General features: G+C 45.8%; 1 protein-coding gene across 5 annotated transcripts in view; it reads right to left on the reverse strand.

The window, feature by feature from the left end:
• Positions 1-15,825, reverse strand: part of WWOX (WW domain containing oxidoreductase) — a 952,589-nt gene that overhangs the window by 335,925 nt on the left and 600,839 nt on the right. The window contains exon 9 of one of the 5 annotated variants that reach the window (XM_035716864.2): positions 7,404-7,580. The exons of the other annotated variants lie outside the window; for them this stretch is intronic. Coding sequence (XP_035572757.1) covers positions 7,461-7,580 — 120 coding nt within the window. The 3' untranslated portion in view covers positions 7,404-7,460. Of the gene's footprint in view, positions 1-7,403; positions 7,581-15,825 lie in introns of those variants that run through there. 5 annotated transcript variants of the gene reach the window in all.

A 15,825-nucleotide genomic window follows, 5' to 3' on the forward strand; every position in this document is an offset into this window, starting at 1 on the left:
TCAGCCCAGGGCGTGATCCTGGAGACCCGGGATCGAGTCCCACGTCAGGCTCCCTGCATGGAGCCTGCTTCTCCCTCTGCCTGTGTCCCTGCCTCTCTCTATCTCTGTCTCTGTGTCTCTCATGAATAAATAAATAAAATCTTTAAAAAAATAAATAAAAAAACAGAGAAAATGCTAACCCCAGTCACTTGTTTTTTTGGTATCCCATCATTCATTCAGTTGAAGACACCAATCGGGGTACCTGCTGCACTGTCTAAAGCAGGCATTCTTCAAAGCAGGTTTCTTGCTCTCAGGAGGGAAAATAAGGAAATAAAATTGGTGAGTTCACGAGCCAGTGCTGTAATGATCATAAATGGATGTGATGTGTCTGCGGAGAAGTTCATATGATGGAGGGAGTTCAAGGTTCCTCCAGTGGAGTTACTCTCCTGACTGCACTGTTGCAGATGGTCCCTGTGGGTCGTCCTCTTTCCAGTCAGAACCACCCCAGAAAGGGTGATGGCTTTTCTGTCCAGACGAGGAGGGAAGGGGCAGCGGCGTTTTCCCACAGTTCATGCCTTTTCCAAGCACTGGACCAGTGAACCTGTCAGGTGTTCAAGAGAGCCAGGGGGTACTGAAGTGGCAGACTGTGGTGATTTAAAAAATATGCCCACAAGTTCCTTGACAACATCCCCCTTCAAATAGTGGATGCTGGTTCTCCTTTCCTTCAATATGGACTTTACTGGCCCATTTCCAATGAACAGAATGTAGCTGGAGTTATAGCATCTGATGGTGTGTGATGTTCCAGACTGATGTCTAAAAGGTGCTGTGGCCTCCTCCCTGTGCTCTCTCTGACATCACTCACCTGCCGGTGGCTGCATCATCAGGATGCCCAGGAAGCCCTATGAAAGGTCCACATGGTGAAGAATGGGAGCCTCTTGCCAAAAGTTAGGTGCACAGGCCATCTTGGATGCAACACCTCCAGCCCCATCAAGCCTTCAGAGACTACAGCCCCAGCCCACAGCCTGACTGCAGCTTCACGAGGGACCTGAGGCCAGAACCACTGATCTAAGCTACTTCCTCATCTCTGACTCAGAGAAACTGTTAAGATAGTAAATAAATGTTTATTGTTGGAAGCCATGGAATTTTGGGGTAATTCGTTAGGCAGCTATTGGTGACTGCCACAAAGATGCAGGGATGAGTACATGAATCCAGGAAGAAGAGAAAGAAGCAACATAAAAAGCTATCACCATGACCAAGAGGGTGGCCATTTGAGAAACAGAAGTTACACAGGGACTGACAACATTAGGACCTGTGACATGGGATCCCCAACCTCCAGCCCTACCAGCTCCTATATCTTTCTGGGAAATTCTATTCTAGGGCTTGGCATGCAGTGCTACAGACAGATGCTCCTTAAAGCTCTAGATATAATTGTAGTAATCATTATTTTTGCTAAAATTAAGTGAGCACTTATTATATGCCAGGGATGATGCTCTCGGCTTTATAAGAATTATCTTATTGGATCCTCTTGATGGTCCTAAAAATATACATAGTGTTATGATCACTCTTTCTTAGATGAACAGAAAGTCAAGAAGAGAAAGTTTAAGTGACAGGCCCAAGGCCCTATGCCTAATCAGCATGTGGCCTGCCTCCTACTGTGGAGGTCAACAGTGTGGACATTGTGCAGCTGGGGACCTGGGCTCCCAGGTGGGGTGTCAGTGGGCACCCAAAGCAACAGGATAAACTCTATGTGTCCTCCTAGAGCATTGGTTTTATTCTTAGCTAAGCAAAGTAACACATCATTTTTACACATATAAGAACATAGATATTTTGAATAGGATGCAGGCTTCTCCTGGAGCTTTGAAGGTAAATCTTAGAGGCTCATGGAGGGCTGCTTCAGGAGGTGTCCCAGACCCCCAGGAGTGCAAGTGTGTTCTTGTAAAAAGTGTTGGCTAAGACACAGCTTGCAGATGAGGAAATGAAGCCAGGATAGAGGACCTGACTTCCCGAGTCGCTGTCAGAGAGCTCAGCTCCTTGAGCTCCAAATCCTGAGTGGTCCCCACCTCGGCAAGTCCCTCCACCAGCCAGGCTGTGGCAGCTGCAAGGCCTGGGGGGCTTGGAGCAAAGCCTGCACTCCCCAAATATTACATCCTGTCCCTCTATTCCAACAGGGATCGTGATTATGGCTGCATCATTAGTGTCCTTAAAAAGAACACGGTTTCCAGATACCTGTAAATGTGTTTGTAATGATTGCGATGGCCTTTTTGATAAATAATTGAAGACGAGACGCCTGACCTGGCGACTGTTGGGGGTGAGGGCAGGGCTGGAGGAGGAGGAGGAAAGGAAGCTCCGAGAACGACAGAAATAGTCATTTACAGTGGCAAGGAGGGAAGGAGCTCTGTGACTCCCAGGGGGCCCTGAGCTGCTCAGATGTTCCCTCCAATACAAGCTGATGCCGTCCCGCTCGGCCAAATCGACCTGAACAGCCCAGAAAGCTGCGCGGCCGCACCTGTCAGCCCCAATCGGCGCTGCGGAAATTTTGTTAGGAAAATAGATGTACTGAGATTCAATTTTTCGATTGTCTGAAGGCTTAATTTAGTGACCTTGGAGAATATCTCCTAGAGGTGAAAGAAGATGCTGGGAATCTGCTGGGTGGGGGGAGGACAGGGCTTCCCTGGTAATGGGTAATTTGTTTACTGTAATTCTCAGGCCTCTTCAGAAAGCCAGGGAAATAGTCAGATCGGTGCTACCATTTTCTTAATGAAAAAACAAAAAAAAAAGGCACATGGAGCAGGGGAGATATGGGAGAATGAGAGAGAGGTGGGGGGTGTACGGAGAGAGAGACAGAGGAAAACCCGAGCCATGTGTGGTACTTTCTTTGGAGCAAGTAGACATTAAGACTGTGTGTGTGCACACAAATATATGATATATACAAATCAATAGCTGGATACTAATTATGAAATTTTAGAACACATCCCAAAGTAGAGAAAATAACATAATACCATATGCCTGTCATCTAGAAATAATGGCTGCAATGTTGTCATACCTGCCTGCCTGCCTCTTCCCTTTCTTTCCTTCATTCCTCTTCCTCCCCCTCCTCCTCTTGTCATTATTGCTGCTGCTGAAGCCCACACCTCATGTCATTTCACCTCTGCTGACCACCATGTATACCAGCCGGTGTTAGGAGGAGAGTGGGTCGCTCTGGTGCCACCAGCTTGCTTATTAACAAAAATATCCCAAGAAAGATGTTAGCAGGAGGGAGAGGCTCTGGAATTCGGAGTTCTGATTCTGTCTCCAGCCCTCACATGCTGTGAGACCCAAAGGTACTCTCAACCTCTGGGAGTCTCCATTTCCCTGGACTGGGGAGGACAGTGACCCATAAACCTATCAGGGGATTGAATGGGAATGATCCCAGAATCCTCGGCACAGAACCTGGTGCAGGCTAAAGGAATGGCCTTTTTTTTTTTTTTTTTTTTTAAGTTTTGCTGCTTATGCCTCATGTGGTTGCAATGCCCTGACAACGCAGGCCTGGGCCTCTAGAAAATCCTCTAGACCATGGGTTGGCAAATATTTCCTATAAAAAGTGAAATAGTAAATATTCCGATTGGCGAATCTCCGTGGGAACCACTCAATTCAAGCTTGAAATTGTAGCTTGAAAGCAGCCATAGACAGAAGGACATCCATCAGGCAAGGCTGCGTGCATTCCAATCACAATTTATTTAAAACAGAGGCAGTCAGTTGAATTTGGCCCGCGGGCCGCAGTTTGCTGACACTTGCTCTAGACGTACTGCACTCTGGATGTAGTCATGCATCACTAGCAACAGGACTCCTGTGCTGCTGGTTAACCACTCAGATTCCTGGGTCCCATTCTAGACCAACTAAATCTTACAGAAACATAGAGATGAGGTCTGAGAAATAGCCCCAAGTGATCCTGACGCATTGTGATGTCTGGGAAGCTCGGTTCTAATCTGATTTAGGATTAAATGGAAGTATGCATACGGAACACAGAAAACACTACTCAAAGGACAGTACCATCACTTGGTTTCAGATCCAGCTCTTGGTACCCCACGTGGCTCATTTATAAAACAGAAATAGTAATGGTACCCAATTTACAGGGTTGGAGGATGAGAGACAATGATGGTAACAGCAATTAATAAAACTTAACCAGGACACAGTATAGTGTAATTGATAAAGAGCATAGTCAGGGCTTGGCATATAATAACAGTTATTATTAATATATGTTGGTTATTATTAATATATTAATATTATTATTGGTTATTATTATTGTTGGTTATTATTAATTGGCTATCGTTAATATATGTGTCTAATAGCATTTGGTGCATATGACCCAAATAAATAAGACACAGCATTATAAATTATTACGTATAATTATGTATCGGTGATAATTAACAGTGCCCAGCGCAGTGCTGTGCCCATTGTAGACATCCCATAGATTGCAGATCACAGTAACAGTGATGTTGATGAGGTCAGAACCCTGTGTGTAGCAGGCGTTGCCAAAATGTGAGTCCTAGCATCTCCTCCTTCTCTCTTGCCTCTGGCCTGGAAGCTGCTCTTTTATTGTCATCATTGCTGTGGCTGTGACAAGGGAGCAGGAGCCAGGCCTTGGTGTCCCCAGGCCCCTGGTGGGGTGTTCAGATTGGATTAGCTGGCAGCCCTCTTCCCTACTGTCACAGGCTGCCTCTTGTGTTGTTGGCAGGGGTGTCATTAAGGCCTCATGGCCTGAGGAGCTAATAGAGACACCAGGGCTCCCAGTTGCCAATGCCTGCAGCAGTTTGCACCTATTGACACCCAGAAGCTAATTCCCCTTCACGACCTGACAATTTCCACTGTGGCTCTGTCCCCCCCATCCTGTCAGCCAGCCCAGCCCCCTCACGCTGGCAGATGAATCCACCCAGAGCCCACTCCTAACAAGGAGGCGGGCATGTGCCTGGCTCCTGTCCCAAGACAACGCGGGCCGGTGGCTATGGTTTCCACCTGGTTCCCGCAGACCCGCCCTTTCCTGGTTCTTTCACCCACGAGTCTCCCTGGTGGAGGAGCAAACAAGAGATGCTTGAGAGGGAAAAAAAAACTGGAGAACAGAGTTGGGTGTTAGAAACTATACACCCGGCCCTGGAGTCACACACGCCTCAGCCCCACCACTTTCTCAGTGAGTTTATGCCAACGATCTTTACTATCCTCATCTGTGAAATGGGCCCGACCAGCACACCTCCCCTCCAAAGGCTGTCCTGCCGTCATTGTGTAAAGCTCTTCACGCGGGGCCTGGCACCCAGCAGGTGCTCAACTATGTTAGCACTTACTGGTTTAGAGGGTCAGCTGTTCCGGTTCACATTCCTTTAGCCTTTCGATGATGCTTACCGGGCTTTACAGTAAAGCTGCTGCAACCCCCAGAGACACCTGCAGCCAAATCCCCTGACAAAGCTGTTAACCACGAGCTCTCCGGCTCTCCGGCGTCCTTTCCAGCAGCTGTAAAATTGGGGGAATTCACTTGAACCTGGCTGGCTAGTCCTAAGGAGGGATGGCTTCTAAAACCTGGCTCCGTGTCTGGCCCATTGTGGGGTATCGAGGATGACAGTTTCCATTTACAGAGGAAGACTGGGGCTGAGGGAGAAACAGCAAAGCTGAGGAATTCCTTGAAAATGCTCATTCTGGCCTATTTCACACCAGCTTGCTCTCCGCTATCGGTAAACGCACACGTCTGCAACGATCGATGCATACATTTATGTAAACTCCCTGACACCAGGGGCCAGGCTGTTTTACCAGTGTCTGTGATGTCAGAGAAATGGAATCTCTCTCGAATGAGGTCTGTGCTGACGTGGACAGGTGGCCCCTGTCCCGGGGCATCCCGAGAGGTGGGTCACCACCGTAAACCCTGAGGTGGCGGCAGCTTCCCTCACATCTCCCCCTGTTCTAGGAGGCACCTGCCTCCTATTCCAACGTGGAATGGGCGGGGGGATGGCGTGGGATTCCGTACTTCCTCATTCACGCAGGCCGCTGGTACAATAATGTGATTGCCAAGGGCCTCCCCTGCCCCAGTCCCCCGCTGCCCCAGCCGCCCCAGCCGCCCCAGCTGCAGAATGCAAACATCTGCTGGCATCATTAAGGCGTTTCTATACGGTGGCGACCAGGGGCTGACCCTGTGACCATTTCCACCATTAGATCTGAATGACCTCAGCAGCGGGGCTGAAAGGCCGGGGTATTAATTCACAGAACCACAAGCTCAATTTAAGATTTAATTTGAGATAACGAAGAGCTACTGAAAGTGTATTCAAACTTCTAAGCATGCAATAAAAGGCCTTTCCCTGTTTTTCTAGTTGCATATGAGTCCCATATTTCTGTAACAGAATTTGTTCGCAAATTTACAAACAACATGCAAGCCCCCTTTCTCTTTTTCCACTTCCTTCTGCTTAATTGAGCCCCTTTATGATGTTCCTTTTTAGGATCCTCTGCCCCTTTCATTTCCTAATTTACAAATGGCTGCCTCTTAGGGATTATTTTTCCATTTCATTTCATCCTCGAAGAGAAAACAGGCTTCCTTAGGAATCTTCCCCAACATTCGGGTTCCCTTGGATTCCAGCTTAAAAATCCTAGGTGTCGGTTTAACAACGATGGTGTCTATAAAAAGCTTTGGCCTGCAAGGTAACTAACGCTCTAGGAGGGAAGGCCATCACAGGATCCCAAACCATATGCCACCCAGCTGGAAAACTGTGCTTCCTGGTTCTGGTCAACGTCTAGACTCTGAAGACTTTATTTCCAAAATATTCAAATTTTTGTTAGGAAATGGGGATTTTCAGTTGTTTTTTTTTTTTTTTTTCCCCAGTTGTTTTTTTTCTATTTGAAAATACCAAAGAGGTTTTTGTTTGTTTACTTTTATTTGTTTGCTTAATATTTAAAAATTGAGCTGAACATAGGAATGGCATACTTTGGACTCAGAAGCCTGAATCTTCCCTGGTATTTACTGAGCATCTATTTTGTGTCTGGCACTGTTCTGAGTACTTTCTTGGCCTTTTCTCAAAGGCTAAGTCCAGCTTCAGAAATACAGAGATTTGAGTTTAAATCCCACCAAACAACTTACCTCCTCAAGCCTCTCTTCCTCATCTGTGAAATGTCACACACCGTGGTGCTTCCTGAAGTCAACTTTGAAAACTATAAACATGTCAACAGATGAGTATAAAGTACCACTGGGCTCAGGGTCAACTGAGACTGACCCTGTGACACCTTTGGAGGTGAACAGCCCTCCTAGCAGCTGCACGACAAACATTCTGGTCACTGTTAAGACGACACAATGGGCAAAGGTGGGAAATGCAGCACTTCACAAACTTGCAATTCATTTGCTTTATTTGGCTTTGGGTTTTCAAAATAAAACGCCCTGGGATGGATGGGAGGGTGGAAGAAGGCTAAACTGGGTGACCTGGCTGGTTTGGCTGGCTTCCAACCCGGCCTCCATCGTGACTAGCTGGGTAACCTCAGGCGAGTTGGTCTGTGTGTCTGGGTCTCAGTTTCTCCACTTTTCTTATTCTTTTGCTCATCAGGTAGAGATGTGGCTCACCATAGGGGATGGCTGGGTAGATGTGAAACCGCAGTTCCTGACATGGAGAAGATGCCAAGTGAGAAAGGCTGAGAGAAATGACCCACACATGTGTAAGGAGGTGTAATGGGCTGAATAGTGTTCCCCCGAATTCATATTCGTTCACTGAGAACCTCAAAACGTGACCTTATTTGGAAATAGAGTCTTTGTGGATATAATAAAGGATAGAGGCGAAATCATACTCGATTAGGATGGGTTCTAAATCTAATGACTGGTATCCTTATAAGAGACCAAAGGGAACACACGGGGACATGGAGATGAAGGTAATGTGAAGACAGAGGCAGAGATTGGAGGCAAGGATGCATCTGCACGTCAATGTTTCCGACAACGCAAGAAGCTAAGAGAGAGGCAAGAAACAGATTCTCACTCAGAGCTCCCTGGAAGGAATCAGTGCTGCTGGTTCCTTGATTTTGAACTTCTGGCCTCCTGAGCTACTAGAGTAAATTTCTATTTCTTGAAGTTGCCTCATCTGTTGTGATTTGTTATGGCAGCCCAAGGAAACTCAGACAGGCAGTGTGGTTAGTATTAAAACAGAATGCACTTTCCTGAGGAGAGGCTCACTATTTTTACTTTCACTGAGATTCTCAGCATATCTTGGGTGGGAGGTAACACTAATTTTGAGTTTGTTCCACTGATCCACAGAAAAACTGCCTGGATAGGTAGTCAGTGGTCAACTTTATTAATACAAAGGGGGCCAAGTAGAACTTCATAGATCACCAGTTTAGAAGATTTTAAGGATGGAAAAGTGAATTAGGTGTCCCCAAACAATACCCTTGGGTCTATCTGGCACCATCATTATTTCCAGCATGCTGATGGCACCACTTCCACTGGTCTTGGGCATGCGAAGTCTGTGGTGGCCAAAGCTTCAGCTCACATGTGGGAAAGAACATCCCTGTACTGCACAACTGGCTCTTTGGCCATTAAAACATACAGGCACCCACTGTGGTTCCTGCTCTATTTTGGCACGTGGGCTTAAGTGGCTGGGGGCTTCTCTTATGTCTTCTGTCTGCAGGGCCTGTATCTTTGTGCATCTGGAATGCCTAGTAGAGCACAAGTCCATAACAGATGCTCAGAGGTGTCCAAGGAATGATAAAGGTTGCAAATAAGAAAGAGATCATACTTGCTTTGTTTCCACCACATTATCACTCTAATTTTACAGATATTGATACTAAACTAAGAGCATAAGAGATTACTAGTCCTGGATGCAGACCCAGGGTTGAGTTCAAGTCTCACTGCTTCACAAGCCCTGAGCCCTGAATCGTCATCAGAGATGCCTCCAAGCTTCCCCTGAGGGATGAAAATGCTAGGGGCTTGTGGTCCTCAAGCACACAGAGGTCACTGAAGACATTTAGAGGCATTAATAAACAGCGGCTGACTGGACCGCTCACTACAACTTGCTTGCTGAGCTTGGCTCACTTTCCCCAGGACCCACAAGGCTGAGGAGATGCTGGAAGGAGCTAAGCCCTGGGCTGGTGGGTGGGAGTGAGTGGGAATGCACAAGAGTAAATGCTTAGAGAGGGAATAATGAGCACTGTGGGACTGGGAGAGTGCTGCGTTCCTCACCCACTCCAATTTCCATGTAATTTCCCATATAAATTTCACAACAGCTCTCCATCCGAGCAGAGCACACTGAGGTTCCCGGAGATTAGGTGACTTGCCCAGGGACATTCAATTTAGGAACCAGAGTACAGCCCGGGCTTCCTGACTCCTGCTCTTATCCCATGCATTTAACCTACACTTTATACTCCCTCTTGCCATGCTAATGCATTTCTGCCAGATTCTCACTTAGACGTAAGCAAACTTTACAATTAAGATTGAATGGCTCCATTTCAGAGAAGTAGAAAATAAGGCCGCGCACAGTTAATGTGTTGGCTAGAAAGCTAGTTATGTAGTAAAGACAACACTCGAATCCAGGTGCGCCTTGTTCCAGGGCTTTCTAATATACTTCAAAGTCTGGATGGACCAGGGCTACAGAGCAGCTCACCCCAGTCCTACCCCAAAGAGGAGAGCTTTGTGTGCTGGAGGAGGTAATGGTGTGAGAGGGCCGAGGCAGGGCTGGAGTATCAAGTGGGTAGACACTGGTGTGTGGCCCAGATCTCCCTTCCAGGAAGGCCTAGGGCCTTCAGCTGTCAGCCCCTCCAGGACTGCCTCAACTGCACACAGAGTCACATCCTTCTTGGGGCAGCTGCCCAACAACTAGTCAAGGCAGGGTACAGAGGCCTCGCTAGGTTAGCCCAATGGTGGTTACCACTGTCATGGGCCCCTTTAGCACTGGAGCTCTCCACGAGGTCAGCTGAGACCCTCGTCCGGCTGCCTGTCAACTTGACTTTTTCCCAGTTTCATTCTACAGGCAGCGAGCCTAAAATGAAAAGTTCTGCATGATACGCTTCCCTTCAGAGTCGGCTCCCTGGAAAACTCAAGAAGGGTTCTCATTTCTAAAGAAAACTATCTAGTTTGATAAGAAGGCTTGGCCTGAGTGATTGGAACGTCCAGAGACCCTTTCTCACCGCAGCCAGAAGGTGAAGAATCGTGCCTCAGAGGGGCAGAGAGGGTTGGGGCCTGGGGAGCTCCTGCGAGTTTCAGAGGGAGCCAGGAGAAGACAGAGCTCGTCTGAGCATGGCCCATTTGCCTACACACCAAAGGCTCATCTCCGACGCCCACGAGTGCAGGACGTAACAGGGGCTAAACTTGAAATTCTTTGTTGACATAATTAGTGCTGGCACTAAGCAGGAGTTTTTGGAGCCAACTTGGCGTGGGTTCGTGAGTTTTGATTGGCAAATTTGAAGCAGAGTTCAGCCAAGTTCTATATCTATTTTGCACTGTGCCGTATGCGCAACTAAAGAAGCCAACTCTTCCGATAGATTTTCAGTTTTATGGTTGTTGGTAGCTGAAGATATTAGCTCTTTAAGTGGACAAACGCTTCTGGCAGCCCAGGCTACACTAGGACGAGGAGAAATGCCTTTGGGTTCCTCCGAAAATTAATGTAATAAGATGCATTAATCAGAATTCTATCAAGTCTACACACTTGGCCTGGGCTTAAGAGGCAATACTTTGAAATTGCAGTTGGCTAAGCTTCCCTATTCTTTGCAAATCAGAGTTTAAAAAAAAAAAAATGGAGCAGAGCTAATGTTTAAGAAAGACTGGCAATGGGAAAAAGGTTTGAGCAACTTCTAATTCCTTAGCTCCACTAGGGGCTGCAGAGGGTTATGGACAGTTTGACTTTTGCATTTCCGCACCGTTACTGCAGGGTGGGATTGGGAACAGTTGGTTAGACCCCCAGCCAGCTCAGGACCCGTTTGGGCAGTGGCTTGGGCCCGAGTTATTTACTTGCTTGTTTTAGGCTAATAATAACTTACTTTGGGACTTGTGATGGAATCTTGGCTCTTTCTTGCCTTCAGATATTTGTAACCAGGTGATGAGAAATTTTGGAAGCTAAAACAGGTTACACACACGAGCACCTTGGCACCCATGACTTTTGACTTAAGGATTACCTTCTTGAAAACACTAAGCTACAAAATCAGAGCCAGTAACAGTTTCGTCTTAACGATCACATGCTTTTAGGTGACACCATACGTTTTAAAGTGACACAACAGTGCCCTGAACATTGTACTACATACAATTTGGTTGTACTTTTAATGTGATGCAGCTACATCTGTATTTACTATTATAGCTCAGTACCCAAGAGATGAATATTTTTAAAGACAAAAGGCCAGGGCTTTTGTGGAAACATTTCCCCCTTGTATCAAAAAAAAAAAAAAAAAAGTGGCTCCTTCTTGTCTGGTAGACTTCAGTAATTGGCAGGATTTTGAGTAAGCTCTTTTAAGAGCCCTCTGTTTCTATTTTCACATTAAACACACTTGCAATATCTATTAAAAGCACAAATACTGAAGCACACACCAAGACTATCAATGAGCTTACATCTGGAGCCCTCGATCTATCAGGAGAAATGAAGTGAGTGTTCATATAGTTTTATTTCTCAGGGAATTCAGATGTTGGAAGAGAGGAGGGTACCTCTTGCTCTTGCCTCCTGGACCTGGCCAATGTCGCACATTTTACACCAATTCCATATCTGAGGGCTTATCGGAAGGGGTCAAGTTCAGGATTTGATTAAAACAACACATACTGGATTCTGCCTTCATCTCGAGGAGCATGAATCGCCTAGGCGATTCCACGGGGGAAAGGCAGGAGAGACACCGGATAGTTCTGTCATGTTCTGGCTGGGACCCCGTGGCCTAATAACTCTAGGATGGTTGTGCAATATCCCAGGAAGGACACACAAGGTCACCCAGGGGACTTGGGAACATCTACTTGGGAGACAGCCTCTGAGCCCTGAAGAGATCTTCAAAGTCATTCTCAAGGTTATGTCCAAGCATAGATGGGGCCAGCTGTGAGTGTGGACTTGTAGGCAGCCGAGCAGCAAGATGAGAGGTCTGCCGGCAACTGCCCTTGGCCGCACCCCAACAGTTGCACATTTAGCTCTTTAGCTCCTTTCCAGATTTTGTTAAAAGAACAGGAAAGAAGGATCAAAGCCCAGAGGAAGAAAATGAGCCATAACTCAGTGGAAGTCTTCTTTCACAGCTTCCCCGTTCCATAAATGTGTTTTGCATGGAAGTGTATGCGTTGGGCAAGAAGAGGGCTGTGGTCTGAGATTTTATACCCTACCCATGGGTCGGGGTCTTGGCAAGATACAGATGGCACACTCAGATGGGTAATCTGAGGAGTATTTAATAAAGGCGCTCTTGGCCATGATCAGTGCAGGGTGCAGGGAAGCAGTCAGGTGCTGTGCAGTGACCTGAGGTTAGTAACAGAAGGAAGAGCTCCCTGCCCTTGCCAGCTGAACAGAGGGAACCTACTACAGAAGAAGGCTGGTCCACACATACCCTGCAGGGAGCAAGCCTGGGGACTGAATGGCATCACCCTGGTTTGTTCTGAATTCCTGTGGGTAAATGCCCATCACTGGTAAATCCAACCCGAGCATGAGAGACCAACAGAGCCCGGTGAGGTTAGCCTCCCAGGACACTGGGGCAGGGTAGGAGGGACCTAGTGGGCTGATGATAATTAGCGCACAAACCGTACTCTAGAGGGGCTTAAGGGGCCCCTATTGTCAAAGCAAATGAGAGGTCAAATACCCACGTTTCCCTAATTTCAAGCAGGAGAACTTGGCTAGAATGGTTATACAGTTGACCCTTGAACAACACATGGGGTTGGAGAGCACCAAACACACCCCACTCCTGCTGCAGTTGAAACTTTTTTGAGTCCCTCAAAACTTAACTACTTAATATCATACTGTTGACCACAAAACCTTACTGGTAACATAAGCAGTTAACACATATTTTGTACATGTATTGTATACTGTATTCTTACAATAAAGGAAGCTAGAGAGAAGAAAATGTTATCAAGAAAATCACAAGGAAGAGAAAATACATTTTCAGGACTGTGCTGTATTTATCAAAAAATTCTGGGCAACAGTGGACCCACACAGTTTAAACCTGAGTTGTTCAGGGGTCAACTGTATATCAGCATGCCATGTCAGGTGTTACCTAAACATATAATTTTCTTCCCAGAAAGATCTCACTTGGAAATCCCTAGCCTAGATGTGCTCTCTGGTTTCCTCCAGGTCTGCTGTGCTGGATCTCATAGGAAGAATTGGATGTATAATCCACAGAGTGCATGTCTCAAAATCGTGTAGGTTAGCAAAGAGCACTGCCATCTTCCACCCAACCCATGGCTACAGTGCGTTCTGTTTTGTATGTACGTGGGAAAGCCAACATCTTGAAGTAGAGGTTTATTTTAATTTTTTTCAAGAGAGGTCATGTCTTGGTAGTTTTAATAGACAGTGGGACCTATGGGATCTAAAGATTAGAGAAAAAAAGGATAGTTTTTAAACACCGCCTCATCGAATTAACATGGAAAAATACATATTCATTTTAAGATTTCTAGGGGGAAAGGAGGTATTTCAACAGGAAGATAAAACGGAGGAAAAGGGGCAGTGGAAATCAAACTCCACAAAGATGAAAAATTATTGTCTTAAAGACACACAAAATGAAGGCCCTTTTTTTTTTTTTTTTTTTTTGCTTAACTTCTCTAGGAGAAAGAGCCAGAAAGGCTTCCCAGTAACTGGTTCCATTGGCTGGCAGGAGTGGGTCCAGCTAAGCTCGGCTAACTCTTGCGATGGTGCTCTGTTGGGCATAGACACCTTAAGCTAGTGTGCCCAGAGGTGTTATCAAGTGCGGATATTCCATCAGGAAGAGAAAAGGAAAACTCACCAAAGAAAACAAGTACCTAAGCCAAGGGAGATCTAATATAATCTGCAGATTGGGGGGTGGGGCAGGCCAGCCTGGGAAAGGTTGGAATTGGGGCCCTGCCTTTTCTAATATAGATTAATGACTTGCTCAGGCTAGCAGCTACAAACTTGCCAAATGTGCTGACCACCTGAAATTAGCAAAGGTGGTGGCCACGGAAGGAAGGGAGAAAAGAAAATGAGGGGAGCCTAAATGTGCCTCACTCATCCTGGCCTGACATATGACAAACGAAATTAATGGCGACAAAGACAGAGCAACAAGTGTTAGGCAGGAGAAAACAAACACCAAATGAATATGATTGATCTCAAAGAGGCCTTCTGTTGTTGTTGATAAGACCTTGGGATTACAACAGACACAGGTGCTCACGCAGCAAGCTCCACACAGTGCTGCTACTCACAGACGCACACTGCAAAGCCAGGCACAGCAGAATAACAGGGGCATAATTGTATCGCTTTTAAACAGGACAAAATGCACATCCCCAGAAATTAGACTAGATTATCCTGGACTGGGGCAAAACTCAGCTCAAGTATCTCACTCTGTTCTGGTGACCACCTTATAAAAATATTATTAATCTAACACTTGAAAGGTATTAGGAAAAGCTCGGACGCTGGTTCTCAGACTTGAAAGTCTGAGTGTTCATAAAAGGGCTGTGTACATATAGTTTAGGAGGCAAGAAAAAAAGAAAGGAAAAAAATTCAATGAAAATTATTCAGGGCTTGAAATAGCTATGTGAAGTGGATGACCCTATGTCAGCAAAATAGCAAAAATCAGAAGCAATGTTAAAGGTAAATCTGAGCAGCTGAATATTTTTTTCTAGAAAAAAACCCTCAAAAACCTAAATATAAACTAATTATGGGGGGAGATGTGTATATAAATTGCAACAATAACAAAAAAGTGAGCAAAAACAAGTATCTCTGTATTCTCCTCTAACATAATAGAAACAATAGAATTTTGCATAAATTTAAAAGGAAACAAAAAATGTAAAAGGAATTAAAATGGAAAGAAAGAAGGAAAGGTGGCAGATGGAGTGAACACACACGATGACAGTCTCTAAATGGCACTCTAAGATCACGTATATACTAATAAATATGTTTCCGAAAAGTGGAAAATCCAGCTCACAGAGTCTGTGGATCAGGAGAGCGTAGAAGATCATGAGTTAATTGACAATTTTGGAATTCTTTAAGAAGATTTACATATTTGTGTATGTTCTGAGTATGTGTGGACACATAGATACGCCCCAACTCAGGGGCATCACAGAGCACTAATTTTCCCAGATTGCGAATTACTGAAGTCCCTCTAGCCTTATTTAATTGGCTGTCCCCGTGCATTCCATCGCAGGTCAGAAGAGAAGCTGAATCTTCCCCCTTAGCTCACTACTTGCCCATCCTTTTCTTTGCTGTTCTCTGAAATACAGTAGAAATTACTGAAAAATCAGAGAGGGCTCCTGAAGGGTCTTAAGTTTACCAGACATGCTTCAGGCATCGGAAGCCTGTGCTGTGCCTGTGATATTTTCTGTGTCTGCATGTCCACGCAGCATTACTGTCTCCTCTGGCATTATGACAAAATGACGGAGCACTTGTCTTTTTGGATCTTGTGCTGTCATTTGTCTTTTTCTATGGAGTTTTTCTTTTTTTCTTCCTGCATAAGATGATTTGTCTCCGAAAAGAAAAGTCTTAATATAGTTATTCCTTCAGAGGAGAGCAAATCTAGTTTATTTCCCCGCCTTCTTCCACACTTGATATTATGGCCCACCTGGGTTGAGATTAGGCAGGTCTGACAATTAGAACCGAATGTCCTGTTCAGCAGACACGCGTGCTCGGAAGAATTGGCTGAAGGGACAATTCTCCACTGCTGCAGAGCCTGCCGAGGCAATTGTGGCAGCTCTGAAAGACACTTTAATCACTTGTTGACTGATTTTGCTAACAAACATGCCTCCAAGAG

This window comes from Canis lupus, chromosome 5, assembly GCF_003254725.2.
Source record: "Canis lupus dingo isolate Sandy chromosome 5, ASM325472v2, whole genome shotgun sequence".
NCBI lineage: Eukaryota > Metazoa > Chordata > Mammalia > Carnivora > Canidae > Canis > Canis lupus.